The 15,876-nt window shown below is 43.4% G+C and overlaps 1 protein-coding gene across 3 annotated transcripts in view; it reads left to right on the top strand.

Annotated features, from left to right (window-relative positions):
• Positions 1 to 15,876, top strand: part of LOC138258996 (contactin-4-like) — a 789,032-nt gene that overhangs the window by 717,354 nt on the left and 55,802 nt on the right. For all 3 annotated transcript variants that reach the window (XM_069206362.1, XM_069206361.1, XM_069206363.1), the window contains exon 18: positions 5,721 to 5,955. In XM_069206362.1, the coding sequence (XP_069062463.1) occupies positions 5,721 to 5,955 (235 nt within the window). The remainder of the gene's footprint in view (positions 1 to 5,720; positions 5,956 to 15,876) is intronic.

Here is a 15,876-nt window from a genome sequence, read left to right as displayed (position 1 = left end):
AATGGACAATGGGTGAATGCCTTAATAGTGAACGTTGCTTGTTAATGAGATATTGGTTTATATCTATTTAATACTGTGCATTGCTCCTCAATTAAACATTGTAGACATGTCTTCCGAAAGGATCGATTGCTTATAAATGAGACTTTGGAGGTATGGCGCTTGTAGAAAACGATTCTTCATGAAGCATCATTTTGTAGTTTTTTGTGACACTGAAAAGGTTGGCTTTAATGAACTGTTGAAGGACAAACATTTGTAGGTTAAGATAAATTGCAGGACATTCTTGTGTCATACATAAAACAATATCCATTGCTTCTTGATCGCACAATGGGGGATATTTCTTGATTGTCACAAAGCTATTGACTCACCAACAGAACGATGGAGGCAGACATCCTTTTTTAGAAGAAATCTGCACTTTATTTCACTGCTTTGTGTATAGCTCTGTTGCTTGATTGATTCGAAATAACACATTTATTTTCTTGTAGTTGTCCAAGAAATGTAAATTGTAAAATTATACCAATACATTTCCAATTATTGCACAGCAACAACAAAAATAATTGTAAATCATTTCAAACATCCACCGCTGTGGCTTGTTTACGGAGTCCATGATTTTATGTTTTTAACTGGAATATGTTAAATGTACTTTATCCAACTTTCTTGTTGTCTCAAACAACTTACCATTAGATCATTTAGTTGCAGCAGGCTCAATCTTCATATTTTTATCGTTTTGCAGTCCTGCTACCGAAAACTTTAACAATCTGTTGCAGAAAGCAGTGTAATCAATATCTTAACCTATCCTTAGAGAGAGCTTTGGTTCTGCTCCTTGCTAGTAATTAGACGATTTCCTGGTCTATTTCAATTTCCTGTTCATGAGACAATGGCTTTCGGCACTATTCTTCTGTGCTTAATTTGTATAAAAATAAGTGCCAGCGCCCTCATCGGGAGGTCACTTCCGCTTGCACCGCCCATCGCCAGCACTGCCAATTACAGGAACAACACAGCTTATAACCATCACTCTCCTACAAGTGTGACAATTCTGGTTACTCCAGGCCCCCAAAGATTTAAGAATGGCTTTGGCGGCGGGTATTAGTCATGCTAATGTATATTGAATTAGTAAAAAAACTGTTGATGTGTTTATCTATGAAGTGCTGAGCGCCGGAGACTACCAGCTCAAATTAAACACTGCTATTCTTGTGTATGTCCTACCCCTGGAGCATTTAGGTTTTACTCTGCTTTTTGATTGGCCGAGTATCAGGTTCCACTGATGATGTCAAAGAAACTATTTTTCTGTTCCATTTCAGGTTTAACACTTGATAGGGGTGCAGGTCCAGCTCCTACCTCTCTCTCTCACTCTCTGTAGCTCCCCCCTCCTTGCACCCTCTCTTATGCTTTTTTCTTTCCCTCTCTGTCTCCCTCTCTCTTTCTTCACCCCACTTCTCCATTCATCCTTAGTCACTGCCTGCGTATCACTATTTCCTGCTAAATCCACTACCAACACTAAGGGGCATATTTATACTCTGTTTGCGCTGAATTAGCATTGATTTGTTTGACGCTAATTCAGTGCAAACTTAACTCCATATTTATATTTTTTGGCGCTAGACATGTCTAGCACCAAAATATTGGATTTAAAGTCATTTTTTGGATGCGTGAACCCACCTTGTGTCAATGAGATGCAAGGTAGGTGTTCCTGTCCAAAAAATGACTTTAAGGCTGTAGCGCCTTATTTATCCTCTCATGCAAAAATGGTGCACGGAGAAGAGGCAGGCCTAAATAATGGCACTAAGCCTGCTTAGCGCCATTATTTAGGGCCTGGGTGAGGGCAAGCGTTAGGGGACCTGTGGACCCATTTCCACGGTCAAACACCATGGAAAGAGCCCACTGGTGCCCTCCTCCGGCCCCAGGGACACCCACACGCACACCAGAGGGACAGCGGAGGATGGTGGACCCAATCCTAGGTAAGTATAGGTAAGTAGAGGTAAGTATTTTGTTTTTATTTTTTAAAGTGCCACTGGGGGCCCTGACATGGCCCCCCTTAAGTGGCACTGGGTGCAGTGCCCATGCCCAGTGGACTCTTGTCCCCTGTGCTGGCTACTGAGGTTGTGGGCATGGCTCCTGTCTTTTATAAGACAAGAGCCATGTGGTATGGATGGTTTTGCATCAAGAAATGACGCTAGGCTGGTTAGAGTCATTTTTAATGACTAACCAGCCTAACGTCATTTTTTGGTGCAAAGACCCCTTCTCCCATACCACCACCTCCACCCAGCTAACGTCATTGTTTTTTACACTAGCCCACCCTTTGTGCCGGTTTGTGCCATTCCATTAATATAGCGCCCGTCTGGAGTCCTGGAATGACGCAAGCCGACAGTTTTGCTTCAAAAAGTATAAATCAGGGCCCAAGCTTTACTGCAGCTTGTTCTCCCTCTTTATTTCTCTCTCTCCCTTTCCTGCCTCATCTCTAACTCAACCTTGTGCCCACTGCCATTGACTTTACAATGCTTGTAGAATTGTGCCGGCATTTGCAATTCCAGTATTGGTTGTGACAATCTTGGAATGTTATTTTCTGTACTTTGAGCAAGGTTATCACATTGCGCAACATGGAAGCCATATTGGAAGTATAGAAAATGAGGTTCAGAGATGGTCACTGTCATCACTGACTTTGCAAATGGTTGTGATGCGACTGTACAAGCATTCCCATTGGTGGCCATTTTGAAAAATCATTTTTTATACTTTTAGGATGACTGCTACATTGCATGTAAAACTGTCTGAATGCTGTCTTTGAAGTATACAGACTAATGTTTGGCTACCTTGCAATGTTATTCTCTGTACTTTCACGATTGGTGCTGTGTTGCATCTACAAATAACAATTCAAGATGACCCGCTTCTATTGGCTTGGACAGTGCTTATGTTGCATTGGCAAAGACAATATTAGCAAACAACAAGTATTGCCAAAGTAAGACAAACTGCCTTTTCCAATGCTTATTTAAAGATGAACTATAAAAATGACTGTTCAGTTGGAGATCAGTGCCGTAGATTTTACTCGCAAAGTTAGATGCAGTCTTTCAGTTTAATAAGAGGCAAAAGCTCTTTGTGTGTATGTAAATAAGTTCATTAACTTAACACAGGGATGTTATCATACAAGTTTATGCAGTATGTAAATATTTTTGTTGTCAAATTTGTCCAGACTGAAAAAATAAATAGGGTTGTGGACTGAAAAAATCAAAAAGGTTGAACGACGTTAGTTTGCTCTACAAAAGGCAAATCAATGGTAGATTTTCATAAGGTTTAAATTTACTAACAATAAAACCAAATGTGATTTTTTCAAAGGAAGAAGTTGAATCCAGTGTGAATCCAGCTCTCACAGACAAAGCTGGCATGCCAGTGTTTGGTTTGAAAGAAAAAGACCCTAGTATTCAATAGTTAAAGTGGGTCAAGTTAGCTGAAATTGGAGATTGTCAGGCAGGATCTGAATACATGTTTTATCAGGATACATAGTGAACCTGCCCTTGTAACCATGTGTTTGGTTTTTCATGCAATCACCTTCAATTTTTCCTTATACAATATTTTAAACACCCAAACAAACAAAAATAAAAATGTTTATAATCAACTATACATCCCTATGCAGCTCTAGCCTTATCAGTCACCCAGGAGAGTTCCTGGGAATGACCAAAATCCATTAAAAATTCTGATTGAGGGGTGGATTTTGCACTGTAACATTTGTAGGTTAAACATGTAAAAGAGGACTTTACATCAAGGGTGACTCCTCCGCCATGGCGGAGGAGCATCACCCCCCCGGCTATGAGCCAGCAGATCAAAAATGAAACAGTAGGTTACTATTCTTTTATTTTTCATCTGCTGGCTCACTCAGCAATGCAGGGCAGGGCTAGGCCACAGGAGGGGGGAAAAGGAAGGGGGAGGAGGAGAGAGTGCACCTAAGCACGCATGTGTGTTTGGCTGGCTGTCTCAGGCCGGCCAAACACACATGTGAATTTAGGTTTCTCCAACCGGGCTGTGTTGAACATCCAGGCTGGAGAGACTGAACAGACCCCAGGGCAGTGTCTGAGCAGCAGTCGAAGCACACAGACCAATGCTGATACCGCTCTCATGCTTATTTTAGCATGAGAGCAGTACCAGGATTGCTGGGGAGCCTGTGCTGGTGTCACAGTGAATGCTTGGACACCAGAAGTAGACCGAGGTGGCAGCGAGAATGGCAAGTGTTTTTTTGTTGTTGTTTTTTTTTAGTTGTTTCCCCGTTAACCCCCCTTTGACATTTACTTTGGCCACCACTGCTTTACATGTATTTTGGTTGCTCAAGCAAAATGCAGTGGACACTCAGAGACAATTACATTTGTGGTTGTTCACAGATATTTTGCAGGTAGTTTCCTTCCCTGGAAACATGTAAAACTACTATTGTTAAGGGGGGCTGCAGGTGTCTTTCCAAGAAAGGAAAGCAAAAGGAAAAAACGAGGAGAAATAAAGATATTTCTCTTTGTTACACCTGCCCTGGGTAGGCGTAAAGTTTTGACACATTCCCAAGTTTACAAGCCCTTGTAAATCCAGGAATGCATTAAAAATTTCTGGCAGTTGCATGTGAACATCCACTACACCACCCATGGAACTCCTCCCTTGCGCAGTGTAAGGCAACACAGCGATTTGCACTGCGTTGCCATACTGAACATTTATGAGGCCGCTCAAAGAAGGGCTTCATATATCTGTGACAGAGCTTTGCGTCACGCATGCACCAATTTGTGTGGTGCAAACATGATGCAAGGCTGTCATAAATATGTCCCTTACGAGTCCTCCAATATGCTTGGCTTTACGAATCATGGCGATCTCTGCCCTTTTCCATTATCTAGGTTGTTTCACAGGCTTTCCTTAACTTTTTTTGGAAGTGTACTACTGTATCGAGGCCTTCGCAGTTGTGTACTGCATGTTCCTGCTTTTGCTGTGTTTCCTTATCCGTCTATTATTTATTTCTACAAATTATGAAAAAATATTTCTCAATTAAAGGTGCAATTTAGATTGAGAAGGAGTCAAATTATTCTCTGAAGAACGTGATTCTTTTCAATATACATCCCCTCTTTTGCTGCCAAAAAATATCCTGAAATCTATGAATCCTGCTTCTACTACTGTCAAATAATTCATTTTAAAGGCAATGTGCCTGTCGGTATTCATTCATGTGCCGTCACTTGTTGTCTTTGTGAGTCGTACTTTATTATTTTCTATTTTGGTGGTTTGTTGGGAAGATTTAGTGAAGGTCACACTAACAAAGGAACCGGTTTGTTTGTTATATAAATGTGGGACTTTGATCACCAACCTGCCTCAGAAAGTTCACTTTCTAGTTCCTTGCCTTGCTTCACCGCTTGTGCAGCAGCAGTGAACCATGTATTTGCACACTTGCACACTCGTATTTGTGCGGAAGTCACTCAAATTCACTGTGTAAACAAAAAAACACATAATACTCTGGACCTGATTTAGAATTTAGCAGCAGGGTTTACTCCACCACAAACGTGACCGATATCCCATCCTCCGTATTACGATTCCATTATAGCCTATGGAGTTCGTTATACGACGGACAGGATATCTGTCACATTTGTGTTGAAGTAACCTCTCCGCCAAACTGTAAATCAGGACCTCTGTCTCACTATGTGACCAACACATTACAGTATATTTGTCATTTTCAACATATTTGTTTTACTTAAACCAATTTTCTTCTGTGTTTGCAGCCTGTGCCCGAAGAGCTGCAGAACGGCGGGGGATTTGGCTATGTGGTGGCGTTCCGGCCCTTTGGCACTGTCAGTTGGATGCAGACTGTAGTAGCTTCATCAGATGCCTCGAGATACGTCTTCCGAAATGAGAGCCTACCCCCCTTCTCACCCTACGAGGTGAAAGTAGGCGTGTACAACAACCGGGGCGAGGGATCCTTCAGCCCCGTTACTGTGGTCTATTCAGCGGAGGAAGGTAAGAAGGGGCTGGGAAGAGTTATAGCTGACTGTGCATGTGGACTAACAGTATGGCACCCAGTGAGGGTCATCCAGGTCACTGACTATATACATTGTCTGAAGTGTACTTTTGGCAAAGATGCTGCCTGCTTTCAATTTTGGTACTCATTGGCATGCAGAGTTGGCACAATCCCTGCATTCCAGTGCATGGCAGCACAAACCATGTCTACTATGTTGTGTTGGCCCAAACCGTGTCTGTCATCAGAGCCAACCGTTGCTAAGAAAGCACCCTGGGCATGGGCAGCGAGAAATTTGGCGCCCTTGCTGATGGTAGTGACTTAAATGAGGCAGCAGGGAGACCCTTTGTTTTCACTGGTCAGTACCTGGATGAGCATTGACTGGCCCTTGAACACAAACATCCCCAGACCTCTCCCAGCTCACCTAAATCACTGATAGCTTAGCTGCCTTATGCAGATGACGGTTTTGTTGATGAGTTTCAGCAGGTGTCAGAGGGTAAAGGGAGGGCAAGAAAGAGAGCTAAAGGGGTGTTAAAAACTTCACCCATAGTCTGATAATGAAGGACTAAAACCACTTTAAACTGGCAAATCAGACAGAAACACACAGGCTGGAGCAAGATGAGAAGGCTACTGCTGTTGGCATAATCTTAATGCACACAGCTCCATGTGCCCCTCAAAATATTGACACCCTGGGCCTAGGCCCAGCTCTCCCATGCTAAAGGTCGGCCCTGTCTGTCATGGTCTGATGGCGTACATTTTCTGTGTTGCCCTGTTCGCACAAACCCTGCTGGCCAGTCACTGTTAGCAAAAAAATAGCTGCCATTCCCTGTTGGCACAAATCTTGCCAGCCATGCGCTTTTGGCACACATCCTGCCTCCAGACAGTGGTGGCACACTCCCAATCCCTGCCGACATACACTGGTCACATAGGCACTGTCTGCCATGCACTGTTGGCACAAGCCTTGCCTTTTAGTCACTGTTAGCAGTAGCACAACTACTGCCTAATGTGCACTGCCGACAACATAGTCTGACGTGTTGTCATAAACGCTGACCCCTATGCACTCTTGGCATTAAAGCTGCCTGTTATACAATAGTGACACAAACCCTATCTGCAGTGGCGTAACAAGGGCCTCCGCAGCCCCCACGGTGCAGGTGCCTCCGAGCTCCCAGGAGCCCCCTCAGCACAGCACACTATGCACGGGCAGCAGGCCCCTGAATGGGGCTAGGGCGGAGGGGGGCTTCCTCGAGGTACTTTGCAGGGGGCCCTCAAGTTACGTTACGCCACTCCCTATCTGCCATAATCTGTTGTGTAAGCTGTTGGTGCAAGTGTGCAGTTTTATTCCAAACGCAGCCTACTATGCACTGTTCATACAAATACTTCCTCCATGCCTTCCATGCAATCCTGGATCAAACTGTGCCTTCCATGCACTGGTGGGAGGTGGCTTGGCTTGCTGCCACTTACCCAATGGCAATTGGACATGTGAGACTTCACGCCATGACTGAAATCAAAGTTTGTGTGTATTTTCTTTATTCTCCTCTGAAAAGAATGTCCTACTCAGTGCTTTTCGAGAGGGAGCCCGAGTATGTACCCATCTTTAACCCAGAATGCCCATCTTATCAGCTTTGTAATGCACCAGGCATGGGCTTATATGCACCCACTTTATAATGTTTCTTATAATTTATAAGATTATATGTTGCTTCTTTCTACTCTGGCCCTCATTATAAGACAGTGGAATTCCACTCTGCCTAATACTGATTGTACAGGCTTTCCTGCACCCGGTTTTCCAAGTATTGACGAACCAGGCCCAATTTTACTGCGCAGTAATTCCACACAGTAAAATCGCAGCAGCCAAGCCTCTTGGTCTGATTTTTAGGTCGAGCACACAAGCACTTTGACCTGTTGTGAGTATTGTGGACTTTTAACTATGCCCATGTCATGCCCATCACTTTTACTCGTTTGTGGGCTTGCCGTTCAAAAATCCTTTGTTATCATTGGTAAATGCTTTACATTTGTCCCTCCTTTGGGCAGTTCTGTTCCCGTCTTGCAGACTGCCCCGCTACATGAATAATTGCATGATTGACAATACGTTTGACTGAGAGCGAACGTCTTTCTTTTTGTGTCTCACCTTCGTGCTCATGCTCTTGGCGACTGTGGCGCTTTGATTCGGCTCACTTATGTCATCTGTTTTACTCAATTTAATTGGCAAGAAAAGTCCAGTTAGGAATTTACAATGCTAATAGCTCTAACTCGAGCAAATGCAAGACCCATTGCATTGCAAATGCTTTTTTTTTTTTCAGATGGGGTAGCATACAGTCCTCTCCTGTGCCAGAACTTACTTTCCACTTCCCTCCCTACCTCCCCCCATCAACCCTACCCCACAGAGAGCCTGTAGCATACATTTACTACCTTTACAGAGCAGATGGCAAATATATGCATTAAACCCCATGGAATTGGGAATTCCATGTGGTTTTACGAGCACTAAATCTGGACCGACACAGTAATTACCCATTCCATGGGGCTTAACTTGTAATTGCATAGTTCAGGGGCGGATTTACCGCACTGAAACACAAAATGTACTGCTCCCCCAGTACCAGGCAACTTGCAGTGAGGACCCATGCGCTCATTCTGCACATTTCAGAAAAATGCAAAGCACACGTTTACCGTATGACAGCATGAAGACTGCAGTACCCTTCGGACAACTAAAAAAACACTGCAGCAACACTGCATGGCCATAGGCGACATTAAGCCAGCTCAAGTGTGGAAGGCTGAGAGTGAATTAATGAATAAATGAAATGAATGGCTGAAATAAATCGTCAATGCCTCTCTGACTTTAAGAAAGTTTTAGTTGCTGCCAATGGGTTCGAGAAAAAAGTCTAAGCTATGTTAATTTATAGGAGACTCTAGGCTAAAGGACAACATGCGACTTTGACTATTTTGAAACTCCTTGGACCAGCCCTGCTTTTTGTGGGCAATTGACAGGAAGGTGTCAAGGTTTTTAATCCGATGCACAGAAATGGAAAATCCAGAGCAACGGAGCACTTAGACATTTGTTTTAAACATGAACTTCCTGGTCATTAAAGACACAAATGTGTTGGGCTGTAAGCAGTGCTTTAAATGTGGCGGTCCTGTCCGGTACGGAGTACCTACACTGAGAGGGAGAGTACCTGCACTTCTCAAGAAAAACGTAATACTTTTAATTGGAGAGTGCCGGCACTTCTCAGAAACAAGCAGGTACTTACCTACAGAGTACTTGCACTTCTATTTTTCCATTTAAAGCACTGGAGCCTGCAAGAATAAAAACATATGCTAGCGGATCTCTTCTTCGGCGGCAAGTGACAGACATTCACTCGTGTGCAATGAAAATAGGGCATTTACAAAGCCTAGACTTTTGCCTCTAATCCAATTTTGAAGGGGTTGACCCTTAAATCGTTTTGCTATTCTTTTCTTTTAGAATAATGTTCAAGCATCTACATACCTTTAACCATAGGACATTTCTGTTATTCTTATTCAGCCAAATCTCTCGACGGTTGCGCTTGCATAGTGCTCCCAATTAGCAGTATTGTTACTCTGATGACTAGGGTTAAATAGAGAGCTGTTTAAGTAATTAATTACATTACTTAAGGTATCTGGATGCCTGTGCAACTCTTGCTCTCCATTTTGGCCGCACTTTCTTAGATTATGGCTGCCTCCATTCTCTCCTTCCCCTCTGATCCAGGAGTAACTTTCTGTGACTTGCCACGCAGTGGAATCCTTACCCTATCTGAAGTCAGAATGGGTGTCCGAGTGGCAGCATCGTATTGGGACGCAGTGTAGAAAAACCTGTTCACCACCTCAGCCCAGAATGATACAGAAGCTAAACCAAGGTTCAACTGACACAAATAATAAGCACAAACACAAGAAGTAGTGGCAGAGCCCATAGGATTTACTTTTGAACGCCCAAGAGCAATGAAATTGGCTTTGCCAATGCTTGTTTGTATTATCATTTTACACACAACACATCCATGTATATATGTAAGAATGCACATGTTGGCCATATGGGAATGGTAAGAAAAGTGTCGCCGGAGCACTTGTGCACAAATGCAGTCTGAAGCTTCTCACATATACGTTGTGATGTGCTTACGCATACATCCTGACCCCCGGTAGACATTTTGGTATTTTTTAAATCTTAGTTTGAACGAGCCTAGTGGCTATTAAAGAATAGTAAACTTAAAATAAAAAAAGTGTGCATAATGTGGGAAATAGAAGCAATGAGCCGTGTAGCAATTTGCAGCCTCACTTTGAAAAAAAGAAAAGAAAAACAACATGGACGGGTCTGAGGATACTGGGGGGGGGGGGGGGGGCGCCGTAGTGGTGGTGTTGAAGGGGGAGGGGGACAAAAGATCAAAGAATGAATGGGGCACAAGATACAGTGGGGCGGTAGGGCAACCAATGTGTGAGTGGCAGAATGACTAGAAGCGCTGTTTTTTTTAATGTTCACATCCACCAAATGTTGTGGACTGATTCCTACTCTAATAGACTACCCTCTTAACCAATGTCTGAAACCTGCTGAACTACATTAACCAATGGTTGAAAGGGCTGTTCATAAAGCCATGTGTGTGCATGTGTGTGTGTGTGTGCGCGCGCTCGCGCACCGGCTGCTCCTCCTCTAAGATGGAGAACCATCGCCCCACTGCTCTGAGCAGTGCAAAAAAGTAAAAATAAAATGATAATAACACAATGTTATTATCATTTCATTTTTCAGTGCGGAGCCAGGTGAGGGCGGGGCTGGACTGTGTCACAGAGAGGAGGAGTGATATTTGCACTGAAAGTGTACATGACGGTTTGACCGGCCGTCTTGGACTGGCCAAACAGACATGTGCACTTAGCATTTCTCCACCTGGCTGTATTGCACTGTAATTCCAGACCCATAATGTAACTACAATATCACCAAATTGTGTGATCTGGGGCAAATCTATCTATTTCCTTACACCTCAATTGCCCTAGCTGCCAATGTTGTTCCATGCTTTTGGAAGGAAAGGAATCCTAGCATTAAACACTGTGTGAAAAGGCAACACCTTCAACTTTTATTAATATTTTTTAATGTTAACTTGGAATGAATATTTACATGAATACTTAATAATCTGAAAAGTCTTGTTGAGACTGGCAGTTTTTTTTCTGCTGGCATTCTCATGCATACTATGACTGTCTGTATCTAGGTACACAGCGCTTATCTTACAGCAATGCAGACACACCGTAAATGTAAAATGCGGACTCCGCCAAATCTATGTGTTGCTGAACACTGCATTTAATTTTGCAGTTCTGTGCTTTTATAGTGTCTCAAAATGTTCCTAAGTAGCCTCAGGGGAGACTTGGTTGTTAAGAGGATGTTGGCAGCTAAATAAAAAAAAAGAATGTACGATTATTGAAAACAAGCCTGTCTCAGCATTGTTCGATCACTAGATGGCACCATTGCTCTTTCTATGGTAGGAATCGAGTTCATGGCCCTAGCATTAGAATGCTGTGGGATAGTTACGTGTCTTTGCTCTGTGTGTATTTAATTTATATGTCATCACCCGTTATTAGCTTATGACATAAGATTCTGTAAACAAATACTGGGATGACACTGAGAGTAGTCGTTGAGAACTGGACGCGGTCTTCTGGGCTCAGTTGAACCTGTATCTTGGCCTTAGGATATATTAATCATAAAAAATAGTTATTGACTCACTTCTCTTGGTCTACGTGTCATACTTCACTTCAAATGCCTCCATGTTTGTGAATTGAAGGGTTATTATGTCACAGTCTTAGTGATAATAATTGTGCCCATCAACCTCTTTTTCCAGTACTACAGAACACATAGGGCCAGATGTAGAAAGCATTTTGCAGGGCGCAAACTGCGAAAATCTCAGTTTGTGCCAAGCAAAATGCCGTTTGCGATGCACATTTACAATTTGCGAGTCAATACCAACTCGCAAATTGTGAATGCGACTCGCAAATAGGAAGGGGTGTTCCCTTCCTATTTGCGACTCGCATCGCTATGCTAAATTGCTTTATGACCGCGAACGCGGTCGCAAAGCAATTCGCAGTTACCACCAGTGTCACACTGGTGGTAACCCATTCGCAAAAGGGAAGGGGTCCTCATGGGATCCCTTCCCCTTTGTGAATATTGCCAAAAAGAGTTTTTCAGAGCAGGCAGTGGTCCAATGGACCACTGCCTACTCTGAAAAAATGAAACCAAAACGTTTCGTTATTTTTTTATTTTGCAACTCGTTTTCCTTTAAGGAAAACGGGCTGCAAAATAAATAAAAAAAACTGCTTTATTTACAAAGCAGTCACAGACATGGAGGTCTGCTGACTTCAGCAGGCCACCATCCCTGTGAGTGCAGGGACTCGCTATGGGGTCGCAAAATGCGACCCACCTCATTAATATTATTGAGGTGGGTCTTTGCGACCCCATAACGACTCGCAGAAGGTGTCCGAGATACCATTCTGCATATGGTTTTGCGACTCGGAAATTGCGAGTCGCTCCGAGTCGCAAAACCTAGTTTTGCTACATCTGGCCCATACACTCTTAACATATCTTTCTAAATACCTGTGAGCCCATTTCTCCACGAGCTTTAAAATCCACCTGCCCACTAATCTCCTCCCAGGGTTCCTTACATTCTTACACAGAACAAATGTGCCCATCATGCCCCCACCCCATGGAGCAGTATAAGCGACCTCAAGGTTCTCCTTTGCCTTAATGAGCCACCTGGACTGCAAAAGAATAAATGTGACTGTAATAAAAATAGAGAGGAGCACCTTCACAAGGGTATTTCTGCATGCAAGGCAAACCTGTACATATGCAAGGCTCCATTTGCAACTGCAAGATGGGCACAAAAGATGGGCTCTCCTTTGTAAACCCAGCGCTTCATTGGAGCCGGGGGCTACCAGTAGGGCCCACTGGCACTCATTTTTGGGACTAGCAGTTATCCCAAGACAGCCTTGATGTTAAACTCCAACATTTTTCATTGGTGATGTCAGGCTTCCAGGAAAAACTTTCGGCTTCAACACTTTTTATTGTACAAATGATAGAGACTGTGTAAACCCCTTTGATCATGTATAGTGTTATCTCACGATTGAACATCATTGCACATTATATCTTACTCAAAGGGTGGAGAGTGGTGATACAGGATGGTGTGTCCCTGGCAAGTTTGAGAATGCCTACGAACTGGAGACTTGCTGGTATTCTGTAATTCGCGCATTCCCACTCTGGATATGATCAGTGTTAGAAACTGGGTTATTGGTTGGCTGGGAACCCTGATAAAACAACAGCCACAATCTCTTGCAGGGCGAATCACAAAAAGTCACTAAATGAGTCTTTGCTTAACCCTGGTTAGCTTGGCACAAAAAACAGTCAGGCTTAACTTAGAGGCAATGTGTAAATTATTTATGCAGCACACAAACAGTAGTAAAATGAAAACACCAAACAAGAAAAATCCCAATCTTTCTTAACAAAACAGAGTCAATTTTAATAAATTATTTGACACTAAAAAGGCAAAAATCTGATCAGTAGAACCAGAGTTATGAATTTTGAAAAATGTAAGTGAAAAAGGCATCAAAAAGCACAAAACCCCAGCTTGGGTTATCTGGTTGTGCTGGACCAGGTCAGAGTCAAAAGTTCAGGCTGACCGTAATGGAGCACAGGTCGGATACAATACCATATTAGTAATGTTGAAGTTTTATATTCTTACGTTTTGTGCCTAGAGTTGTGTTCAAAGTGGAGAGGATCACGGAGAGCAAGGAGAGCATTGCGGGCAGTTGTTGGAATGGCGTAAAGAGCAAACCGAACATCCCAGATGGTCCAGCTGGAGCTTCGCGTTGGCTGTCTCTCATGGGCTGTCAATGATGCTGTGCAAAGAGATAGGCTGAAGGTGGCTTGCTTTGATTTTCAGTGCGAACTGCACAACTCTGGTGCGAACTTGCTTATTCATGAGCATGAAGAGTTCAAAAGTTTGATTTAAGAGCCCATGTGCCACACCAAGGGTCCAGGAACTGAGAGGCGCCACGTAGGGGTCAGAAACTTGCTGCAGCTAGGTCCAGGAGCAGGTTGTGGAGTCTTTTATGTATCTGAGCCTCACATCTGGAGACTTGCAGACTAGACATTGGAGTCACTCTTGGGTCCTGGGTTCAAGATGAAATGTCTGGTAAAGTTTGTCTTCTCCAGGAAAGAGGGCAGGAGGTAGCAGGTCAGCACAGCAGGGTAGCAGTTCCTTCAGAGCAGCAGTCGAGGAGACTGGCAGTCCTCGTAGAAGCACAACAGTCCTTTTTCCTGGCAGAGTATCCACAGGTCCAGAAGTGTACTGAAGAAGTTGGGTGAAGGTCCTACTTCTATACCTTGCCTTTACTGGAAGGTGGAAGAAGCTTTGGTAAAGATATTTGAAGTGCATGGAATTTCCTGACTCCCATGCCCTGGCACCAAACTGAATTCAGTGAAAATACAGTGTTATTAGGCCCTTTGTGTAAAAGCAGAGCACAGGCTATTCAGGTGTAAAGTGGGGCTGTGCTCAGCTCTCCTCTCCCATCCTGCTAGCAGATGGCCCGTTGAGGCACACCTAATTCCTCTTTTGTGTGACTGTCTGAGAGGAATTCACAAAGTCTAACTGTCAGCTCCATCCATTCATGTCACTGACGACTGGCTGCAGGCAAAAAGGGCTAAGGACAGGAAAATACCAAGGGGCATACTTATGAGAGCTTTGTGTCATTCTTGTGCCACGCAACATGATACAAGCATGACTCAAACCTCTCGGTCAGATTTTTTAAGCCACACAAAGCCACCTTGCATGGCTTTGAATGGCTTAAAAAATCTGGAGTAATGTAATGCAGCACAAATCATTGCATTGCATTACTCTGCACAAAAGAGGCATTCCATGGGCTTTGAGGGGGTGTTCTCACACAACTCCCATGGTTTTTGACACATTCCCAGATTTACCAAACCTAGTAAACCTGGGAATGCACCAAAAAGATGCGCCTTCTCAGGAGAGGCGTAACATAGGAAAAATATCTTTAGTTCTCCTCGTTACTTCCTCTTTTTATGTGTGCTGCATTCTACAGCACACATAGATGGAGAAATATGCCTCGTAGGATTCTTTTTGTGCAGGAAGGTGTCACTTCCTGCACAAACACAATCCTACATGTCATGTGGGCACCCTTGCACTTTGGTGCAAGGGTGCCTGCATTGGCTTTAGGCAGCCAATTGTGCTTCACATGGGTGGAAAGGACAGAAATTTGCCATATGCCTTAAATACTGCACATTCCTGCCCTTTACCAGTGATGCAGTGGAACGCAGCACAGTGAATTGCTACTCTGCACTGTGCCACTTTGCTATAAATATGGCCCCAACTTTTTAAAAGTAGCATTTTCAAAATTGTAATGAAAACTCTGATCTTACCATTAGAGAGGGATTATCGTTACAATTTTATAGATATCAAACATGACTTTGCTACCTTCTCCCAATTAAGAATTACAGCTTATTAAATGTAATAATTAATCCCCAATGTTATTCTATGGGAGGGGGAGGCATCACAACAGTCAACAAGCATTTACAATGCAATGGGTCTTGCACTTGCTCGAGTTAGAGCTATTAGTGTTGTGAATTCCTAATTGGATATGGATATGTAATAAAAGGGGAGTTTGAGGCTTTGCAAGGGCGTTTAAATGCCCAGTCAACATGGCAGTGTAGCACTGCATTCAGGCTGCAGTGGCAGGCCTGGGACCTATTTTAAGGTGTTTCATATGGGGGTGGCACAATAGGTGCTGCAGGCTCACTTGTAGCATTTAATTTACAGGCCTGAGTATATGGTATACCAGTGCACAAGGGACTTATAAGTACACTAAATATGCCATTTGGGTATATGCCTATGAAAGCCATGTTTAAGGGAGTGAGCTCTAGCACTTTGCACTGGTTA

Source organism: Pleurodeles waltl, chromosome 9 (assembly GCF_031143425.1).
Source record: "Pleurodeles waltl isolate 20211129_DDA chromosome 9, aPleWal1.hap1.20221129, whole genome shotgun sequence".
NCBI classification, from domain to species: domain Eukaryota; kingdom Metazoa; phylum Chordata; class Amphibia; order Caudata; family Salamandridae; genus Pleurodeles; species Pleurodeles waltl.
Note: the sequence above shows the minus strand (reverse complement) of the source record. Positions and strands in the feature narration are given on the sequence as shown.